We start from the raw sequence: 23,561 nt of genomic DNA, 5'->3' as shown, positions 1-23,561 counted from the left end.
TTTCACCATGTTGGCCAGGCTGGTCTCGAACTCCTGACCTCAAGTGATCTGCCCACCTCAGCCTCCCAAAGTGCTGAGATTACAGGCCTAAGCCACCACAGCGGGCCTAACTTTTATAATCTTTATAATAAATATTTAGTAAGATGTATTTGTCATGGATGGCATATAAAATGAATAGTTTAATCACTGCTTACTTCTTCCTTTTGAAAATAGCAATTCAAATACTATATATATGGCCTGGTCCAGAAATGCAGATTTATATATATATATTTATCAATACACTATATTGGATTATTAAGTTACTGCCAATATTCCTATAGATGTTAGTTTTTATTCCCATTGTAAGTTTGGAGTTTCTCATAGGGATTTGTAACAGTTCAAATCTGAACTTAGAATTACTCCTTGCTAAAGGCGGTTCATGCCACAGTAGACAAATTTAAAATTGCAATTTACTGACAAGAACTGCCTAGAATTGTGTCTGCATCAGTGAACTTCCTGACTTTGGGAAATGAAAATGTTAGGCATTCTGCAAAGTTAGCACTTTCAACTCATTAAAAAATTTACACGTCACACAGCTCTTCTATTAATTCTCAGAAGTGCAGAGGAAGTGGCAGAGCTCTCCACGGCTAAATTGTGGTGTGGACACACTGCATACCAGGGCCCCCAGAAGCCCAGGTGGATTTAATGTGGGGAAGTAATTTACCTTACAAATACTCATTTCTTGACTTTAGAATGATATGTTGATAACCGCCTGTGGTAGGCATTTGAGAAGGTGCTAGTCATTTCCCAGTGAAATTCTTGTCAACACAGCAGTTTGATAGGAAAGCATAATTGTGAGTGGTAGACAGTGAGAGCCTTTATCTATAGTTGGAAGAAGTTGATGTCATAGCTGTGTTTGTGTAGTTCTTGATATGCATAGCATCCCAACTGGCAAATAAATATTCTGTACATGGCCTGCCTGCCCTGTACAATGCTCCACAGTGTCCGGTATAATAAGTGTGGTTTGCTTTTGCTTTTTTTCTTTCTGGTAAAACATTTTCCTGGTTTTGAAAGCAGGGATGTGGTTAGAAACTTTAGCCCACAGAAGCCTAATGAACACCTATGGAGCACCAAACAGGTTAGAAAACAAATGCAAGGTCTTTAGATTCTAGGTGGAAAGGGAACTCTGAGGGGATCAAGAAAGGTGCCACCATGCCAGCAACTACAGCAAAGCATGGGCTCCTTCGAGATCACGGGGGTGCAGGTCCAGGGCTGCAAGCTCAATTTTCTTCTTACTAAAAATCTAGCAGATAGGTTCATGTATTCTAGAAGTCATCCACCTTATATCCGGACTCTTCATCATTTTACTTTTTCTATCACGTGTCTTTACTATCATGGTGGGATTCTGGTATCATTGCTTTTGGATTTATAATTTATTATTCTTTTTAAAGAGGCATTGATGGGGATAGTCCATTATATAATATAACACTCATATGAAACATATATAATATGTTTTATAATACAGTTTACATAATATAATATAATACACTTTATATGACACTCATATAAAACATATATAGTTTATATAACACTTATATAAAAACACTTGAGTAGCTGATCTATGAGTTTGATTTTAATGAACTTAGCTTAAATTTCAGACATTTATGCTTCACCTACTGTGAATCATGAGATAAGACATTTACATCCTGGGATGTTAATTATCTACTATTCATTTTCAGAAGGGTGTGGTTGGTCACTGTAAGGAACAGGGCTATGGACCAGCTTAGTGAGGTGTGGCCATTGTCCTCAGCAGGCTGTAGCGGTAAATTATGATGGCAATTTAGATAACTGACATCAGTGATAAGCAAATGTTCTTTTTAATTGTTGTTGTCATGTTCTAGGATTTATGTATTCATTTATTTGGAGTTCCTTAAGCCCTATCAATAAATAAACCCTCAGAAGAGTGGTAAATTATAATAAATGACCCTGGGTGTCTTTGACAGACCTGACCTTTGACATCATTAGTGCAGCCCTGATGGGTTTGCTAGATAAGAGCTGACCTTAAAGGATAAAAGAAAATCTGGACATGTTTATTTTGAATGGCCCTTGAGGTTTTAATAAGAATATTTGCATCAGAAAAAAAAATGTAATTGGGGTGAAAAAATTGCCCATGTTTTGGCTTAGTGTAAAAAGTCACTGGCAAAAAAGAAGACCAAGCAGCCAGGTCAAGGAGAGGGGATTCTTCTAACATAGGGGTAGAAAATGAGGAACAATCTTATCAAGTAGCCTAGTGGACTTAGAGTAGATAAATATTACTAAAACTGAGCAAGACCTTTGTGACCGAAAAATAGCTACTTTTATAGAATATGCTTAATGCTTTTATAAATGACATTATGTCAAATGCATAATTTGCATCCTAGCCACCCCCATAAGATATGAATCCATCTTCTATTGTGCTTAATCCCCCACAGTATCCTAAAATCTGTTTACATGTATTAAGGTCATAGAAGCAGCTCATACTGAAATGTAATGAGTAAACCTCAAAGGCAAGCAGGACACCTCCTAAAACTCTACCTATATCCCTTTTGGCCAAGTATCTGATACTAACGTAAAGACAGGGTTTTAATGCCCAGACACCTACAAGTAGACTTTGGAGGGCATAAAAAGTACCATATCTTATATTGTAGTTTACAGATATTTCAGATTTCATTTTAATTCTATTTGCTGTCCACCTAATACACTGATTTCAGGCCCTGGCATTAGTTGCTTCTGACTCCAGTCTACTGTGTCAGACGTGACCAAGTTAAGACAAAATTGAATTGAGCTCAATTTAATTAATACTCAAAAGGTAGAAAAAAGCCTTACAAACAAAACTTTCATTAATCCCTAATAATAGTTCTCTTTTGCAAAGGAAGAAACTGAGGCATAGAATTGAAACAGCCCTCCCAACACCCACAGATGAGTGCTGGAGCTAATGTATGAAGGCAGATCTGTCTCATTCTTAAAACTGTTCTCATGCAGGATCTTGGATGCCAGAAGCAAGTGGTTGTCAGCTTTTATTGCTTTAAAATGGGGTAAGGATGCCCTATTTAATAAATAATGTTGGTAAAACTGGCTAGCCATATGCAGAAAACAGAAACTGTACCCCTTCCTTACACCTTATACAAAAATTAACTCAAGATGGATTAAAGACTTAAATATAAGACCTAAAACCATGGAAACCCTAGAAGAAAACCTAGGTAATACCATTCAGGACATAGGCATGAGCAAAGACTTCATGACATCAAAAGCAATGGCAACAAAAGCCAGAATTTACAGATGGGATCTAAATAAACTACAGAGCTTCTGCACAGCAAAAGAAACTACCATCAGAGTGAACAGGCAACCTACAGAATGGGAGAACATTTTTGCAATCTATCCATCTGACAAAGAGCTAATATCCATAATCTACAAGGAACTTGAAAACAAATTTATAAGGAAAAAACAGCCCCATCAAAAGTGGGCAAAGAATAAGAACAGACATTTCTCAAAAGAAGACATTTATGCAGCCAACAAACATTAAAAAGCTCATCAGCACTGGTCATTAAAGAAATGCAAATCAAAACTACAATGGGATACCATCTCACACCACTTAGAATGGTGATCATTAAAAAGTCAGTAAACAGGCTGGGTGCAGTGGCTCACATCTGTAATCCCAGCACTTTGGGAGGCCAAGGCAGGCGGATCACGTGAGGTCAGGAGTTCAAGACCAGCCTGGCAACATGGTGAAACCCCATCTCTACTTAAAATACAAAACATTAGTTTGGCATGGTGGCAGATGCCTGTAATCCCAGCTACTCGGGAGGCTGAGGCAGGAGAATCACTTGAACCCAGGAGGCAGAGGTTGCAGTGAGCCGAGATCATGCCACTACACTCCAGCCTGGGCGATGAGAGTGAAATTCCATCTCAAAAAATAAAAAAAAAAAGTCAGGAAACAACAGATTCTGGGGAGGATGTAGAGAAATGGGAATGCTTTTACACTGTTGGTGGGAGTGTAAATTAGTTCAACCATTATGGAAGACAGTGTGGTGATTCCTCAAGGATCTAGAACCAGAAATACCATTTGACCCAGCAATCCCATTACTGGGTGTATACACAAAGGAGTGTAAATCATTCTATGATAAAGACACGTGCACACGTATGTTTATTGCAGCACTGTTCACAATAACAAAGATTTGGAACCAATCCAAATGCCCATCAGTAATAGACTGCATAAGGAAAATGTGGCACATATACACCATGAAATACTATGCAGCCATAAAAAGGATGAGTTCATGTTTTTTTCAGATACATGGATGAAGCCAGAAACCATCATTCTCAGCAAACTAACTCAGAAACAGAAAACCAAACACCGCATGTTCTCACTCATAGGTGGAAGTTGAACAATGAGAACACAAGGACACAGGGAGGGGAACATCAAACACTGGGGCCTGTCAGGAGGTCTGGGGCTAGGGAAGGGACAGCATTAGGAGAAATATCCAATGTAGATGATGGGTTGCTGGGTGCAGGAAACCACCATGGCACAGGTATACCTATGTAACAAACTTGCACATCCTGTACATGTATCCCAGAACTTAAAGTGTAATAAACAACAATAACAACAACAAAAAATGGGATTTTCTTCTCACATGTAGAGCTCTTCCAATTATTGATGTTTATTCCTTTTTTCTACATGGCATCATTTTTGAGGGAAATGATGTTTCTCCTTTAAATATTTACTTATAGGGTTTTATGCCAAATGCAATGGATTATCATGTATTAACAGCTACATCATTCTAGCAAGGCTCTCCAGTTACATTAGAGTGGAAATGCCGAGGTTTGGTACACCTCTTTGCTTGCCCGACACTTGAAACAGAAAACATTGTTTGGAAGATTTTTTCATTTAAGGGAGACAACCTCTCTATGCTCTCTTTAGCTTTATAAATGTCATAACTATAAATGATAATGTTTCAAATGGAGAGATATTTTACAATCCAAATCAGCAGGGTTATCTTACGCAATCACTGAACTATAAATTAAGCCAGGGGCCTACCAAGCCCTCTTCTGTTATTTCCTTATCTCTCCTCATTTGAATCTACTAATTATTGCTCACATAGTACTTAAGAAGGACAGTGGAGGTGTAGCCTGAGGGCTGGGATCCAACCCTGGCTCTGCTTTATAATGTTAGACAGCTTTATAATGTTAATGTTCACCAGCTTTATAATGTTAGACAAATCCCTTTACCACTCTATGTTCAAAGGGTTAAATTAGGGAGTTCCAGTCAATGATCTATTTTTGCTCCAACATCCTGGGGGTTTGCAAGTTTGTGAGAACATAGACTTGGTTTTAAGGATTTAAACCTGACTATTGATGTTCAGAATTTCTCACATCAGAATATTTGCTTGATAATTATTTCTATGAAAGTATGTATTATGGCATAAAAACAGTTTGAATGGTCATTTTTTTTAAAAAATGTAAAAATAAAACCATGATCATTTTTTGCTATCTATCCATATTTCATGGAAATAAAAAATTTTTAAAGGCTAGAAAAGTAAAAGTAGTTGCTGTTCATTGAGGAAATAAAGATTTACATTTGGTTTCTGGCATTGTTCTTGAGACTCTCAAATATAAACCCACCAAATAGGCTACATTTAGGCATATTGTTGCTCAGTTACTGGGTCTTGGCTGTGTACTTAGGGATAATTTGATATTACTTCCTTCAGTGTAAACACCAAGGAAAGCTCTCTTGCTCTCTTTCTTTTTTACAATGCTTGGACATGGGCTCTGATCTTTTACAACGGTTGGACATCACTAAAATGTTTGGGCAACCTCACCTCTAGTCTAAATGATGAGCTTGTGCAAATTAGAAAAAAAAATCATTCGTTCCCTAAGTCATTTTACTACCAGCAGCCAGAAAATGGTTCTATGATTAATCCAAATCTACGGTAAACACAAATATGAATGGTGCCACCCAGAGCTGGACAATGCAAAATTATACATTGTCAGTTTTATTGACCCAAATTTTAGTTGATAGAATTTCAACACTTTGGGTAACTTTGCAAACATCCTTTCTCACCTTTGAGACTGTCTCCTCATATGAAAAAGATTGAATGAGATAATCTCTTGAGATGATGTTTTGAGCAATTATGAGATAGTCTTCAAGTAAAAGGAGCATTGCATGAACTGTTTAAGACATAGCCTGCTCTTGCTCCAGTTTTCAAATATTTTTCCTTCACTTAAAGGTTTTCTCCAAGTTGAATCTCCTTTAGTCCCTATTCCTGCAGGTCAGGAAAATCTATTCTTTAAAAAATAAATTTTCTTTAAAAATACAAATTGCAGCTGGGTGTGATGGCTCACACCTGTAATCCCAGTACTTTGGGAAGCCAAAGTGGGAGGATCACTTCAGCCCAAGAGTTTGAAACCAGCCTGGGCAACATAGCGAGACCCCATCTCTACAAAAAGTTTTTTTAAATAGCCAGGGTTTGGTGACGCAGGTCTGTCTTCCCAGCTACTTGGGAGGCTGAGATGGGAGGATTGCTTGATTCCAAGAGGTGGAGGCTGCAGTGAACTATGATCACACCACTGCACTCCAGTCTGCATGACAGAGCAAGACCCTGTCTCAAAATAAATAAATACATTAAAAAAATAGTGGATATAGGTTATAAGCACTTACGCCTAAAAAAGCACTGCTCTTGAAAAAGCAGTTGCTGAGGCCACATTGTACCCAGGGGTAACAAGCCTCGTGCCTTTCCCTGAATGCCATGCCTGTCCTTGCCTTCTCAGTCGAAGAGAGGTGATTTTGAAAGTTGTTATCAAGGGAGGTGGATTTTGTTCTGGGCCATCCTTTCATGGCAAGATTGTATCTTTCATTGCAGGACATTCAATATCCTTGGCCTTCACTCACCAAATGCCAAAAACAACCCCCTAATCCTTATGACAACCAAAAAAAAAAAAAAAAAAAACCACCTCTACCCCATTTCCAAACACCCTCTTGAGAAATGGCATCACTCTTGGTTGAGATACCTTTTTACCATCAATTTGCACTCTGGCCTTGAAATGCGCTTTGGAAACATACCACCACATCTTTTGCCAGAAGCCTCAAAGGCCAGGCATAAGCCTTTTTACACGAAGAGAGTGAAAGAGTCCTTAGAAGAGAGCGTTGCATATGGCTTCTCTGAAAAACGGGGCTCCTTGTCTGTGTAATAACTGGGGAAACTGAAATTCAAACGAGTTTCCTAAGATCACTCATTAGATAATAGGCTGTGTTGACTCTACAAATAAAATACCTTAAGGACCCAGCATCTTAGTGTACCTTATTAATGCGCATCATAATTATATCAATGTCATTGTTGGTCATTTATTGATTACTGGCAATGTACCAGTACCTTACAAATCTCATTTATCCTTTCCACAGCTCTAGAAGTATTCATATCCCCTTACACAGATTAGAAAACTGATGCTTAGAAAAGTGAAGTAGTTTGGCCACGCTCTCCCAGCTAAGTGGCAGAGCGAGGATTCAAGCTGATGTTCGTGAGACTAAAAAGCAGTGTACTGGCCCATGGCCTGGTGCTTTTTTTAGTCCACCTTACTTTGAAGTAGCAGGAAAGTTAACTGAAATCCCTAACTTTTGAACCAGGCTGTCGGTAGCAACCTAAAAACAATTATTTTGCACTGTGTTCGGCCGGAGATGTTATTTTCGTTATTGCTAGGACTACTCTCAGCAGGGTCACCTCATTAGCTGAAGAAAATGTTCCCTGTTGTTCCGTGAGAGACGGATCAGATGGAGAAGCATAAAAACAAACTCCAGAAAGTGGTTCTGTGTTCCCCTCATTTAGAGGATGGAACAGTAATCCCCTTCTTCTCTGATTCCCAGCCTGCTAAGTGATGTTTTATTTCTGTAGTTGCAGAAGTGTTTTGAAAATGATGGAAAAAGTTTTACAGGGATGCCTTCCAAAACTCTTTATCAGTGTTTCCATAACAGTAAATTGGAGTGTCGAACCTTTGGTGAGTACACTTAATGTTGGTCTGTTTTAAATTTTCCCATGTAGGAAAATAAGAGTTTGGCTAGATTGGTCCTAATTGCCTATGAGGAATAACTAAAGTAAGTGAGACTTTGTAAAATATTGTAAATTTTTTTAAATATTAAATATTTTAATATTTTTAATATTTTAAATAGAATGAGGCTATATTTAATATTTCTTAATATTTTCTTTTTGTTCAGAACAACCTGAAATGCAAACACTTCATCAGTTATATTGATACACCTATTGACAGATATCTCCCAAGCCATGTGTTATAGAAGCCATCTATAAAACCCTATCACTTTGCTCCATTTGAAAATCCATATTTATAGAAACGAAAGTGATTTTTTTCAAAATGACATTCGATCACAGGATTTGGATTTCACTTAGAATAAAATCAAAACTCATTGTGGAGGGCAGGTGCAGTGACTCGCGCCTGTAATCCCAGCATTTTGGGAGGCTGAGGTGGGCAGATAGCTTGAGCCCAGGATTTCTAGACAAGTCTAACCAACATGGTGAAATTCCGTCTCTAGTAAAAATACGAAAATTAGCCAGACGTGGCAATGCCCGCCTGTAATCCCAGCCACTCGGGAGGCTGAGACAGGAGAATCGCTTGAACCCGGGAGGCGGAGGTTGCAGTGAGCCAAGATCACGCCATTGCACTCCAGCCTGGGCGACAGAGGGAGACTCCTCATCCTGGCCCACCAGGACATGACCTCGTGCTGCCTGTCCACCTCCTCCTCCTCCCTTTCTTTTCTCGCTTGCTTCCCACCCTCTAACCATTCTGTCTCTCTGTCAGGACTTTCATATTTATTGTAGTTTCTCATCAAGCACTTGCCTCTTGATCCTCACTTGACAGATTCCATCTTTTTTTCAAGCTCCAGGTCAAATTTTATCTCAATTAAAAAAAAAAAAAAATTTCTCCTCAATTCCCTAAGTTGGGCATCCTGACATCTCCAAACACATTACATTCTTTTGGTTTATTTTTAAAAGAACTTTTTTACTATTTGAAATGATCTTATTATTTTGTTTACTTGCTTATTTTCTGTTAAACTTCAGTAAAAAATAGGAAAGTATCTCCATGTCTACAACAGAACCCAGAATATAATAAGGTTGAAGAGTATTTGCTAAATGGATGATGAATGAATGAATGAATAAATGAATGAATTCCAATTCTGTACCTGGAATGAGATTGAAGTTTCAGATAAATACCATAAGGCACAAAACATTCATTGAGTAGTTCAGATCTACATAATTTGTGAAAGTTGACATTCAAATTGAAATTACAAAGTTATATTCTCTATTCTTGGTCGGCCTGTCAAGAACAGGAATTCTGGTGGGAAGCAGGGATAAAAAACTCAGAACTGCTTTACAGGGAGAAATTTCAGACCACATGATATCTAGCTGGAGATAGGCTTTCCTTTTGCCAGGTGCAACTTTTCTGCTTAATCAGGCAGGACCACGCTGATTCTTTTCTTTCTATTTTTTGAGACAGAGTCTCGCTCTATCACCCAGGTTGGAGTGCAGTGACACAGTCTCTGCTCACTACAATCTCCGCCTCCCAGTCTCAAGTGACTCTCCTTCCTCAGCCTCCCGAGTAGCTGGGATCACAGGCACGTGCCACCACGCCTGGCTAACTTTTTGTATTTTTGGTAGAGACAGGCTTTCAGCATGTTGCCCAGAGTGTCTCATACTCATGAGCTCAGGCGATCCACCTGCCTCAGCCTCTTAAAGTGCTGGGATTACAGACATGAGCCACCATGCCCGGTCCGCCAGCCTGATTCTTACCAAAAGTTTCAGGATGAGCATCATAGGATTTGAAAATATGCCTTTTATACTTATTTCCTTGCCCTCTGACCTGCAAGAATAAGTCTTTTGACATTCCTCTATTTAACATCATCACTTTCAGGAGGATGGCATTGTGATCTGTTTCTCCTCTACTTGCAGTGAATTTGTTTTGTGTTAAATCTTTGGGTTTTGAAAATAGAGCCTGTATATGTCCCAGATGTCCTTTTATTGAGTTCCCAGAATACAAATGGAAACATTTTATTACCAGACAGTGGTGTTTAAAAATGAAAATCAAACCTAATACATGGACTCAGACAACTGGAATAAGGAATATAATATTTATAAAACTGAGTAGGAGGTTGCAATCATTGCTCTAAAATAAAGCATTAAAAATTAATTCAGAGCAAACCTGTCTGTGCTACAGCAAAGCTCTCTTTCATTAAGGTAGCACTGCATGTTTCTCCAGAATTAGTTCCCCCAAATAGGTAAATAGCTTGTAAGAACTGAGTGTTCGACAAACTACGGAAGTGCTACGTGAGGCACGATTTAGAGCTGCTTTTAGTATTACAGCTTTATAGACCTTTCATTTTGAACCAATTAATTGTGAATCTTGCAGTTTTTTTCTGTTTTTCACCCTTGAGTATTACTAGGAAGGTTTAATTCATATGCTTCTTAGTCATCTTCATTTGGTTAATCCAGATGGTTCTATATCATTTGATCAATTCATATGCAGCAGAATAGTAAATCTTGGAGAACTGTGGTTACCAGTTATAAGATATACTTTAAAACTTTTCATAGGTTTTTCATTTCAAAAAGTTTGTGTTGCACATATTTTAAGTGATTTTTCCCTATCTTATTCTACTTCACATTATTCTCATTATCCATATTGCATTATTATTGTTAGTTTCCATCTTCAGAATACACTAAAAAGGAAGAGACATAAAATGCTAATGCTATTTTTGCATTTTCTATGGGATGAAGTTTTTATTTTTACTGATATACACCATTTCTCTGAAGCCCTAAAATAAATAACCTTATAACCTCTAGGCCCTATTGATTTTCTAGTGATTTCAAATAAAAAGCTTCCAGTTTCCATTGCATTGACAAACTGTTCAGTCCCTGGGCAAAACCTATTGGATTCCTATTAAATGAAGGGGGCAAGAAACAACAGAAAATCCAAAAAGTAGATTTGAGATGGAGCAGGGGAGAGGTGGTCTCAGCTTAGCTCAGTAAATGGGTACTTAACCTTTGACCAATGATGACAGGTCTTCTTTAGTTCTCTTAGACCAAGCACAAGCTGTTATGATTAAATAAAAAAGAAAAAAAAACTGTTTAGAGCCTTACTGAATATGTCCTGGGAATTAAAGCATATGGCAGGGATAAGGAAAAAAGATTTTCCTTATGCTAATGACCCTTGATGTCTGAAATAAATTAAATCCATTAGAGTTTATGCTCAATAAAAGAAAGACTTTAAGCACTCCAAAGTTAGTGACTCGAGACCAGTTTTTGCTCTAAAATTCAATCTGCCTGCTTATTAATTCTTAGTGAGGCTCCAGAGCAGACAGGAGATGCAAAATCATAATTCTGTACTGAACCAGAATTTTAAAAGACCACAGGTTTCTTTTCCTTTTAATTAAACCATTTTTCATGCTTCCTATTTTCTTTCCCTCATGAATTTGATTTTGTTCCCATTTTTGTTTCATTTTTTTTTTCTTTTCAAGGTTTCATTTATCCCATTTCAACTGAACAGAGAACCCAGAATGAATATGGATTTTCTTGTAAGTTTGATGTTTGGATTTTATGTTGCTGAATAATCATTTAACGTTATTGCCCCTAGTTCAAGTTTACCTTTCTTTGGATTACAGATGTGCACACAGGAAATAGGAGCCTAATATATTCTAACATGAAAAATAAATTAGATTTTTGCTGCTGAAGAGAAGAAAGGGTCATTTCAAGACTCTGCCAGCTTTAAAATCTATCAGTCTACCATTTAAAACCTGAGACCCAGTAGCTGACTAAACATATCATGAAATATGCTGATATAAGTAAAGGGCAGGGTTCAAATACTGAAAAGGAAAGGGTTGAAAAAAGACAGATCTGTTGAGCTAGAAATCATGAATGTTGAATAAGTAATAATGACCTGGTAAAGTAAAACGTTAAGGATTTAGATATAATATTCTGACCAGAGTTCAGAAGCCTGCAGCAGTGCCTCAAATAAAATCCAACAGAAAAGTGAAGCAAGCACTTTGAAAGCAGCACTCGCCCAACCAAGAAAACTTGGTTTTCTGAAGAAAATCTGCTAATATTGACTTGATTGTTAAGAAAGTGAATATTCTGGAAATTTGGGGAAGAAAATTATTTTTAAGAGAAAGCAAAACCCTTTTGGATACATTACATTTAAACACAAAATGCTAAAAAGAAATAGAGCAATTTCCAATAGAGAATTCATTTCCACTGCTAATATGTGAAAGATTGCATGATATTAGAGTGTGGGTTATCTTGTGAGCCACTGGCAAATGAAATGATGACTTATTTCACCATGGAAGCCACATGGCTGTGAGTCTTAGGACAGGGCCATGGTTCCTCCCATTTTAGGAGGTCATGGGACCTAAAAATTTGAAAGTTCTCTCTCCCTGAAAAATGCATATGTATATAACACTGACCATTAAATTCTAGGTTGTTCTCAAGCACCTGAAGTACCAATTTAACAACCTCTTTTACAGTGAGTGGAGCAGCTTTGATTAATTTTGCTGAACATGTTTTTGTGTATCTCAGAAAACTAAAACCAGAGACTTAAAAACGTCAAAGGGGTCCACAAAGGTTTCATTTCATTTGTTTGTTTTAATTATCAGCTTCTATCACCTTTTCCAGTTGGATGAAAGCATGTTCTATGCCACCAAGGCAACATGCAATATTTATAGGAATTCTGTTCCAGAAACAAGGGCTCAGTTGACTGACACGCTGTGTTGGTCAAATGCTTATTTGCCTTTTGGGGTAGTCTGACCTTTCTGATCACTGAACCAGGCCTTTATCTTCCTTAGTGCACAAGAGAGCTATATTTTATTCTAGTAATGAGTAGCTCAAATGTAAATCTCTGACAGGAGACCGTGAGAAGCTCAGGGTTCTCAGAGGTAATACTGCATCTGTATCAAAGCCTGGACTTAGAAAAGGTTATCGGCATTAACCTCTGTCCCCCAGATCTGGGCCCTCTAAACGCACACCTTTCAAATCTAATATGTTTGCTCCTAATATTTGCTTTGCTTAGTTACACCATTCCCACCCACCTCTCCATTGATTTAGGGGGAAATGAAGAGAGTGCTATGGAAAGTAATTTGATGACTTGGAGTGATACTTAGGAAAATATTCTGGTTCAATAAATATACAGATTTAAAACATGCCAGATATTTCTAACAGTGTTTATGTTTTTAAAGAACTATCAGAGAATTCAAAAACCCTTCCAAACTTTTCCACCTGAAATGAGTAATAAACTATTTTTTTTCCTGTGGGTTGGGATGGTTTTAGTTCTAGTTTCTTTATATGCCTAGCAATAAATGGTCTGTTATGCTGCCCAATTATAAGATAGATTAGTGGGTGGATAGATGCAGAGTGAGAAAGGAAAAGAAATCAGAGATAATTTTCCACGGAAAGGCCACAGCCATTTTATATAGCTTTTGAAATAGATTGGAAATTAACCTATAAAAAAAGGCAGTAAATGTCTGAAAAAATTATAGCAATACATATGTGTACTGTGCGAAATTTCTATAAGCAGCTGGTTCAGTGTTTCACTCTTCCTTCTAGCTGCTCCTGATTCAGATGATGTTGCTCTCTATGTTGGGATTGTGATAGCAGTGATTGTTTGCCTGGCGATCTCTGTAGTTGTGGCCTTGTTTGTGTATCGGAAGAATCATCGTGACTTTGAGTCAGATATTATTGACTCTTCAGCACTCAATGGGGGCTTTCAACCTGTGAACATCAAGGCAGCAAGACAAGGTCAGTTGACATTCCACTTCACACCCTGTTACTTATGCATGTAAGCAGTTTCAAAATCAATGACTTCAGAGTCATCTCATTCAGCTAGAATGTAAGCTCCATGAAGACAGCAATTTGAGTTAATTTTGTTCATTAATGTATTGATGTCATTTATATAACAAATAAGAGGTAACAAGGTAAACAAATCCTCTTTTTTTTCTTTTCTGACAGATTTCTCTGTCACTTTTTAACTTCTATTTGAAAAGAGTACACTGACTGGTTGACTGATTTCTTGAGTCTCCTTTTTTCCTTCCTTTGACTAGATATCTTGTATTGCTATGAATACAATAATTTACCAATGAACCCAAATCCAGGATAGACCAGGGAAACCATAGCTAATCGTCACCTAGCGGGGCTCATTGTTCATTCCAATCTGTTGAAAGAGCTAAATACCTTGGGCATAATGAGTAGATGTCAAAGCAAATTATAGAATGAGCTTGACCACTTACTTATAGCCAATAATAAAATAGCTGGTAGTTATCTGATTGCCCTGTTTTCAGTAGAGCCTGTCTATCCATCTCCAATATTAGCTGAGCTGCTTTACTTTTGGCTCAGAAAGTGTGAGGGGGAGTCTGACTAATGTAGTTTGGCCTGAATGGAGAACACCAATGGGATTATTTTCTCTTTCTGACTCAGATCTGCTGGCGGTACCCCCAGACCTCACGTCAGCTGCAGCCATGTACAGAGGACCTGTCTATGCCCTGCATGATGTCTCAGACAAAATCCCAATGACCAACTCTCCAATTCTGGATCCACTGCCCAACCTGAAAATCAAAGTGTACAACACATCAGGTGCTGTCACCCCCCAAGATGACCTCTCTGAGTTTACATCCAAGCTGTCCCCTCAGATGACCCAGTCGTTGTTGGAGAATGAAGCCCTCAACCTGAAGAACCAGAGTCTAGCAAGGCAGACTGATCCATCCTGTACCGCATTTGGCAGCTTCAACTCGCTGGGGGGTCACCTTATTGTTCCCAATTCAGGTAATTCCTAGAGGTTTAAATTGCAAAGAGGCAGCTTGAAACATAGTTTTCCATATCAAAATATTTTTTGTTCGTGGGATGTTTTCATTAGGCCTGAAATGTTAAATGTGACCTATCCAGCACAAATCTACTTTCAATGTAAACAGAACATTTCTTTAGACAGAATCAGCAAAACCATTTCTCTTCCTCCAACCAATTCCGAAAACACTTCCTCTAGAAATTTTATACTCACAACTTTCTGCTGAGGTGTAATTTAGAACCATCATTTGATCTCCTTTTTACTAGAACTTCAGAAGGCAACATCAAGCCACAAGTCCTAATGTTGTCATTATACTTTAAAAGGACAAACTAATTATAAAATATATCATTTGGTTCAGTCCCAATTTACTACATGAATCAATACTACAGAACACAAATTTTTTGATCATCAGAGGCATCATAATCAACATCAAATCTTCATTTATTAATCTAACTGCATAACACAGTCTTTCACCTCACAGTATTGATAGTGTACACTGTACTCACTCCTACCTCTGATATTTGTATCCAGAATCACCAGATTCATCAAGTGTGCTTTTGCACTATTATTTGGCTTCAGTTTATTATGTAGTCTCTCTGCATCTAGAGAATAAGTCTCATAAAGGTCTTTCATGGTGAACAAAAGTTAATGACGATACTTTTGGATTAAAAATTGATATTCATTAACCAATATTAGTAATGAGCTCAGAACCATGGGCGATAAAAGGGTTAATGACTTCCTCTCTAAATCTACCTTAATTCTTTTGGACAAGGCTGTGAGTATTTTGTAAATACAGTAATACCTAAAATGTAAATACCTAAAATGTTGTCACATTGAAAAAACATAATGTATGTATAGTCAAGGAATATACAGACAAATGAGTCTTCAGGCCTGAATATGAAATTTTATTTGATTCTTCCTGTCATTCACTCTTTCATTTCAATGCCTTGGCAACTTTTACCCTAAACCTTTGAAAGTATATTTTCACAAAATCAAAACATTTAGTAAAATATCATTTTTTTCCACAGTTTACATAGCTGAAATCATGTATTATATAATGTTTTCCACCCTTTTCTCATTAGTCATTAAGCTATTGCATGCTCTTTAAAATCATGATTTTAAATATCTTTATAACAGTCCATTATTGAATGAATCAAAACATACTTTAATGTTCTTCCATTGTTTAAACATTACAATTGTTCTCAAAATAGTTCTTTTCCCTCTTATATGTATTGGATTCTGCCTTTTCTTCCCATTTCTACCTACCACTTTTTCCACATGTACATTATTATAAAGGCCTCTTAAGTGGAAGGGAGTGAGCTAGCATGTTTTAAATGTTTCCTATGTATTAGGCAATGGTGATCAACATATGATATTTTATTTAATGGACAAACAATAGTTACCTATTACTTTATATTCATAATGCTGTTTCATCCCCATAACAAAGATGAAGGTATGTTTTATGTTTTCAACAAAAAAAATAAAAGCACTGAGGCTTGGTAGCCTCATGTGTGATCTTCCCGCTGTGTCCTCCACAAATCATTCTGTACGTTGACAGTCCACTTCCTACAACACCAGGGCTCTCATATTACTCTCCTTCTCAAGAGGGCTGTGGCTCACCATCTTCAACCAGTTACATAAAGGCCTTTGAATAACTACTACCTCTTAACTCTCCATTCTTTTTTCTTGAGACTTTCCAGTGTGGTCAGGCAAGTTTTCGTATTGCCCCACACTCATTTGGCATATTCCATTTCCTCGCTAATTACATTATGAATTACTCAAAGACAGGAAGGCTATCTTTTCCTTCTTGAAATTCACAACAGTGCCAAACACTGTACTCACAAAGATGCTTCATAAATTTGTATGGAGCCAAAGGAAGCTGGATTTTATGGGAATCAAATGATGGAGCCAAACATCTTTAGAGTGCTGTCCACACTGAATCACTCTTTGTGATGATGAGCAGTGGTGTGGGCCCTAGACCACCACCATGGGCATCACCTGGCAACTGGTTGAACTAAAAAATCTCCTACCCCACACCCCATATCTCTGAATCAGAAACTCTGGCGGTAGGGACCAGTAATCTGTGGTTTAACAAGCTCTCCAGGTGGTTCTGATGTGAGTTCAAATTTGCAAGCCACTGCTAAGCAGACACAGTTAGCGTAGAACACAGCCCAATCTGATAGTTCTGTAAAAGGGCACCGATTAGCAACTAACTGGAAACACTTTGACCTGCTGTGACTAAACTTAGGAGTTACTGTTCACTTTCTAGAGTTATGTATAATAAAAGGTCTTCCCCAATTCTTGTACCATTGTGGAATTACACTGATGCTAACCAGATATTTTAAAAATACATTTTTTTTTAATGTTGAAGTTGGCATTTCCCTGACTTTGAATCTTGTGGGGATTTTCAAAAAATTGGAAATGATGCATCATTACAGCTGTTTGAAATTTTGAACAATTGTTGGTTTTCCCCTTGTCTTGCAAGGAAAACAACAGTGGAACCATCTGTCTGTTCCTTAAATAAAACAAGAGTTTAAAAAGTTACATCATTCCTTTAAGTAATTCCATAAGAGTTCAGAGGGAGCTGTGGTAAGGATGCCAATAAGAAAGGAAAACAGAGCAACTCGGGATATTTACATGTCTTTAGAGAAAATGAAGCAGGCTTATGGCTGTGCGGTCACAAAATCTCCTCATTCCCTTTTACTTGCTGCGAAAGCTTTGATTCCTAGGTCTTATATGACTGCTTTTCTCTTTTGCTATTCAGGAGTCAGCTTGCTGATTCCCGCTGGGGCCATTCCCCAAGGGAGAGTCTACGAAATGTATGTGACTGTACACAGGAAAGAAACTATGAGGTAAATATGCTTCTTCTGGTGCACTGACTTTACCAATGTCTAACTTGGAGGAGAATTGTACAATAGACACAATAAACCCAACATATTTTTGTCTCAAGTGCCTTGCTTCTGGCGTACATTATTTTTCCCCTGACCTACAAGAGGTCAGGTTTTACTTCTGTTTGTCTTTGAAGCTCCAGACACTTTTGCAGATCTTGAATATGGGTAGAAGGCTAGAGATCTTTTCCCAAGCGGACACGTTGCCATATTTCCTGGAAAAATGTCCAGAAATGTGATCCCTAGATTGTCCGGAGAGACAAGTGGGTAGACACAGAGACACCAACTTCATGGCACCTGGCTCAGAAATCCAGCCTGTTCCTATTACAGAGTCAAAGGTCACAAAGGATTGAACAACTCCCCCAATCCCTACCACTCCCACTCAGCCTAGCCCTTAATTTCTGACCCACGGATTCTTCCTTTTGTGACTGTCTTCTAGCTTAGGTGTTACCAATTTCCTTCTTATGTTTAGCACTTATAAATTCCACATTAGGCCGTTCAGAATGGCTCTAGGATTGATTAAAACTAGATTGAATTAAAAGGTTTTGTTTAGAATGTTTCATAATCATAGAAATGAAGTTATTTTAAGTAAAAATAACAAGAGGCGTTGAGAAGTCCTAAATTCAATTTTCATTTTGGCCTTTAACAAATCGTTCTGGGTCTTTCTTGATCAGTTTCCGTGTAAAATGCGTGTGTTAAATAGTGCTTTAGAAGCCTGATTAATGCTTCTGAAGTACACCGAGATCTTAAAATGAAAGATGTTGTTAAAATGGAGATCCTCATCATGTAATTATCATTGTTTCTCCCAAGGGGAAAAGCATCGTCTCCTCGGCCCTGAGCTCTGAGTATAGAGCATGAGTGACAGTGCACAACTACGTTATCATTATAACACATTATACCGTTTCTTTTCCCAGCTCTCATCCTCAGAAAAACATCCATGTTTAGTCTTATTCTTCACTAGCCGTAAAGCTTTTTTATTATGCTCTCAGGTGGAGATATTGGCATTTATAATTGGTGTGACCCAGAACATTTTTTTCCTCGGGTAGTGTACTTCCACCTACATAAATACTAGCCTGTCTAAGAAAATAATACAATTCTTGAGCATTATTCATGCCTTAAATTTGAGCAACAGAAAATCACTAAAAGGCTTGTATTTACTCACATCAAATGTTCATTTTTTTCATTCCCAATGCAAAGCAACATTCACAGGCCCTCAAAGCTCCCTTCTTTTGCATCAGGAGAAAAGAAGATTAGCAAACTACAAGATCTCTTTATTTCATTTTATTTTTCTTCCTCTCATCCAGAATCAAGGTTAGCATTAAGATCTATCCATCAAGGCCTTTGCCAGCATGGACATTTTGTTTAAACAGAAATAAGTATTCGCTTGTGCTTTATGGTGATTAACAGTAAGATGCCTGGGCTCTCTTATTTTCCATCCGATTATCATTATCTGCAGCTGAAGATCAAGCCTTAAGGGGCTGCTGCAGGCACCGGCTGAAGCTGAAAGAGGTGTGCATTCACGTGCCTGCTCTTCCCATACTTTCCTTGGCAGCAGAACCAGGATAATTGTACATTTTAGATGAAAGAAAGAGAAAACAGAAAATTGATAAAGCTAGACACTTTTCTGTTTTTAGGGTCCTCTGCCTTTGACTATAATGAAAAGGAAACTATCAATCACTCCTTGCTATGCCTACCATCTGAAGTTAGGTGCAGAGGGAATTACTCTGTTGAATTTGATGTGCATAAAAGAAGTTCTGTGTGTAAAAATGAAGCTAGGAAAACCTCAAGATCTCAAAAGAAAATATGCACCAGAGACCATGAACCAAGGAACAAACACAGGAGGATAACCATTTCAGATAAATGAGAAGTCTTCTCTTCACTAGTTTACTGTTATGAACCAGGTGCATATTTATTGTAAAACACAATGGCAAGAATGTGCTTTAGGATATAGTCGTACTACAAAGCATCCCTGCCTTTCATCCAGCAAACTCTTCATTTACTTCTCACTATGTTCTGCAAGCTGTGTTGAGCTCCACTTTAAAGATGAAGAAACTGAGGCACAGGGGAATTGGGTTCCATAGCCAAGGTTTCACAGTTAATACCTTAGCAGGGCAGAATTCAAACTCAGGCTTTTCTGATCACAAAGCACTTTCTGCTTCCTAATGTGCCATCCTCCTCCATCGCACCAATGCACAAACCAAACCTCTGCCTACGTATTATGGTGCATTTTTGGATACACTTTCTATTGCTCACTAAAGATCCTTTCTATCCACACATGATACAAGACAGAACTTCTTTGGGAGAAGACTCCTGTGAGGACATCAGGAGCTGTGATGTTACTATGCATTCATAGGAAAATTCTGAGCATTTTTCTCCATTTTCCTTCTCTCTGGTTCCTTTTATTGCATCGCAAACTGGGTATGTTTCCAGCTGGATGGTATCCAGCCGGTCATCTGTGGATGTGAATTGTCTGAAGGGAGGCGTGAACTTAATTACATGTGGCATAGTGAATGTGACAAGAGAGGTCTTATCATTACGGAATATGCTCTAAGCGAAAGTGCAAGCTGGCAGCTGAACAGCCTGAATGAGCCACAGAGATGGGACAAGCGGTCTCTGACCAAAGAGGGTGCAGAGCTGCAAGGCCGTGCTCAGGATTTCTGCCTCTCCTGCTTCACAGATCTCTGGAGAGGCCGCGAAGCCTTTGTTTTCCTGGTGGATACAATTTCCACAATTAATGCTGCTAACATGGGCCTTTTTGCCTTGTTTCTAGTAGCAGTTTGCACAAGTGAACCCGACCTAGACTGAAATTTTGTCCTGTATCGATTCTTGTTGGAAAACAATTTGAGTTGAAGATATGAAAGTTGATTTTCCCTTTTCTCTGCATTCTGTACTCACCTCGCAGTTTTATCAAAAGGTGAATAAATCAATTTAGAAATTCCAAATACAAAGGTAAATAGAACACCTTTTTTATAAACTGTGGGGAGCCGCGGAGTTTCTGAGCAGCTGAGTGACACAGGAATAGCAGCGCTTTTTAAAGATTGATCCGGTGACAGTGTGCGGGATGCATCGGTGGAGGGAACAGAAGGACTTGCCCAGAAGGCTTGGTGCCTGGGTGGCCCTGGCAGTACTGCAGGTGTGAAGAGAGAGGAGGAGGAGGAGCCAGGCCGGAGGGTGAGCCCAGGTTCCAGTCTGAGAGAATGGGGAGGGTATCAAGAGAATCTATTTCAGAAGAGACACTATTTCACAGCTTGCTAGAAGTGTTGCAAAGGAGGGGCAGAACACGCAGAATAGATTCAAGAATCAAGCCTGGGGCACTGTGAGAATTGTAAGAAAGGTGAGAAGCAGCGGTGGCTCCAAGGGAGAGGACAGATTCCAGTTTGGATGCGTTCAGTGTGAGTGGGAATGTGGATTCCTGCTAGGCACGTGGAAGTGAAGTCATGGCAGGGAAGGAACCTCCAGCCGAGAACATGCAGGGGCAGAAAGAACTGGGGAAAGAACTTTAAGAAATAGTCCTATGAAGGCTTGACTGTGATGAGAGAAACTAGACAGAACATGTAAGGATAAGGCTAATGAAGAGTTTGCATCTAGCATAGGACTTAACATATTACGGTGTTAGGAGTAGTGGTTCCTCAATGAATATTTCTGAATGAAAGTATGAAGGTTTGTAAGGGTAGCAAAAAAAAAAAAACCGTGGTATGAATAGGTTCTCAAAAATCAAAGGTAAAGAGAGCTCCAAGATGGAGCCTTAACACGAGGTGTTATTAAAGTAAAAATGTAAAGAAAGAGGAAGAACAACAAAAAGATTATTAGATTTTTCAACTGTGGGACATTAGTGGCGTTTAGGATTTTTTTTTTTTTTTTAATTTTGGTGAAATCTCCTTAGCAATGGTTTAAGATGTGAAATAGTAGTGTGGCAACTGACACTATCATATATATCTATTAAATATAAATAATACAGTAACGTGTGAGGATAAATAAAGGTCCAAAATTCCCTATGTAGGTAATTGTGTAGAGATAGATTTGCTTATCATGTTATTTTTTGGAACTTTATAAAATAGTAGCTGACATTATTCTGTCTCAAGGAAACACAGTGATCTTTCTTCTTTTAGTAGAGTCCTTTCTCATCCATGAGCCTCAAGTTCCTCAGTTTGAAAGAAGAGCTGTATAAAAAGGCTAACGGTGGGAGTTAGTGAGTCCAGGTATATTTAAATCTTATCCTCATACTGGTCTTGACAATGTTCATTTATTGAAATCCTACTTATAAAGAAATGCTTCAAGGTAGTTTATGAAAACACTTCTTCTCAATAAGAGGAATAAATTTAAGTAAGTGGATAAAAAGGTAAGAAAATAGGGAAAATAAAGTTATAAAAGATAAGATAAAGTAGGCGAGCAGTTAGAATATAAACTAGTTGGTGTGATTCCCAGCACATTTGCTAGTACCAGGTCATGAATTTACTATTTTTAAGCCTTTCAAGAAGGGGATGTGTTAAGTTACAAGATCCGCATGTCCATGAGGGAAAAAAATATGCTCAGAAGAAACTCAATTATTTTTCCTTTAGTTCCTCATAAAGAAGACATTTTGCTAACGCAGTGAACAGCATACTTAAAAGAAAAACAGCAATGAGTTTCAAGGGCCGCTTCTATCACTGTCCCTCGTGGAGGTGGATAAGCATAATGCTTATCAGTTCTGGCTTAATCCAGGGGTAGATTTTGGCCTGTCTAGGGAAATGGTGGCACGCCCTTCCGAGTGGCTTTCATAAATATTATTTTTGCACAATTGAGTTTTTGATAGCAAGTGAGTTAGATATTCCCTGTCAGGTACCTAGAGTGCAAATATTTCAAGTTGCCAGTTATGTGTGAAGACCTGTGCTTTAAAAGGCAGCTGAGCCTAGGGTGGGATTACCATCCTAAAGGACCAGAGAAAAGACATGTCCATCACTAGAAGGCATCTCCTGTTCCCACAGAGGTGGATGGAGACAGATTCTTTCCTTGAGCCTGCTCTAGGAAACAGACAGGAATAGTTTCGCAAGGACTTAAACCCACTCTAAGCAACCCAAAATACAGCATCATGTGAAAGAAATTAAATGATTTGTGTTTGAAACCTACCCAGCTTTGCATCCTTAGGCAAGTGTGTTAACATCTGTAGATTTCAATTTCCTCTTCTGGAAAGAGGTAATAGACATACACTACCTTACAAGTGTACCATGAGCAGCAAATGCAAAGGCTTATGTGAAAGTTTTCTAAACTATGCACTCTTGATTAGAAGTTCTCCTCACTGATAACAACAAGCAAAGGATGAGAAAATATTTCTGACAGAAAACTGAAATTTCTCTCTGTGGGCTTTGTCCTAGAGGACTCAGCACCCACCCATCATTTACTGGAATATTATCCTTGTTGGACTTCAGAAAACATTTAAAATTTTAATCATTGTTCTTTGCTGAAATTTCTACTTAATTGCTGCTTCTGCAGCTAATTTTTGTTCTATGTTCATTTCCATATCATGTACAATTAATATTTACAGACTGCTTGAATTGCTTAGAAAACACATAAGACATAAAGAGGGAAGCCGTTCTCTGCAAAAACATGAATCCGAGATATTTATTTTCTGCTATTTTCTTCTGTGTCATTTAATAGCTTCCTTCGTATAAATAAAGGAAATGTGTTACACATTCTGACCTTAGTTTTCACATAGTTAAATCTTGTCGTGCACACCACCTTCCATAGATGCTCAGATATTTCCAGTTTCAATGCTATTTCTCTCATCTTAAAAGCCTATAAGAGAATCTTATCATTATTTCTTCTTTGTTTTTCATTCCCTGGTAAGAATTCCACTTCACC

General features: G+C 38.1%; 1 protein-coding gene across 2 annotated transcripts in view; it reads left to right on the top strand.

Moving 5' to 3' along the window:
- Positions 1–23,561, top strand: part of UNC5C (unc-5 netrin receptor C) — a 382,817-nt gene that overhangs the window by 323,899 nt on the left and 35,357 nt on the right. Inside the window, exons 8-11 of one of the 2 annotated variants that reach the window (XM_023193334.1) lie at positions 11,528–11,584; positions 13,605–13,796; positions 14,472–14,816; positions 17,600–17,687. In XM_023193334.1, the coding sequence (XP_023049102.1) occupies positions 11,528–11,584; positions 13,605–13,796; positions 14,472–14,816; positions 17,600–17,687 (682 nt within the window). The remainder of the gene's footprint in view (positions 1–11,527; positions 11,585–13,604; positions 13,797–14,471; positions 14,817–17,599; positions 17,688–23,561) is intronic. The other variant, XM_023193335.1, reaches the window with a different exon arrangement.

This window comes from Piliocolobus tephrosceles, chromosome 3 (genome assembly GCF_002776525.5).
Source record: "Piliocolobus tephrosceles isolate RC106 chromosome 3, ASM277652v3, whole genome shotgun sequence".
Classification (NCBI taxonomy): domain Eukaryota; kingdom Metazoa; phylum Chordata; class Mammalia; order Primates; family Cercopithecidae; genus Piliocolobus; species Piliocolobus tephrosceles.
This window is presented reverse-complemented; position numbering and strand designations above follow the sequence as displayed.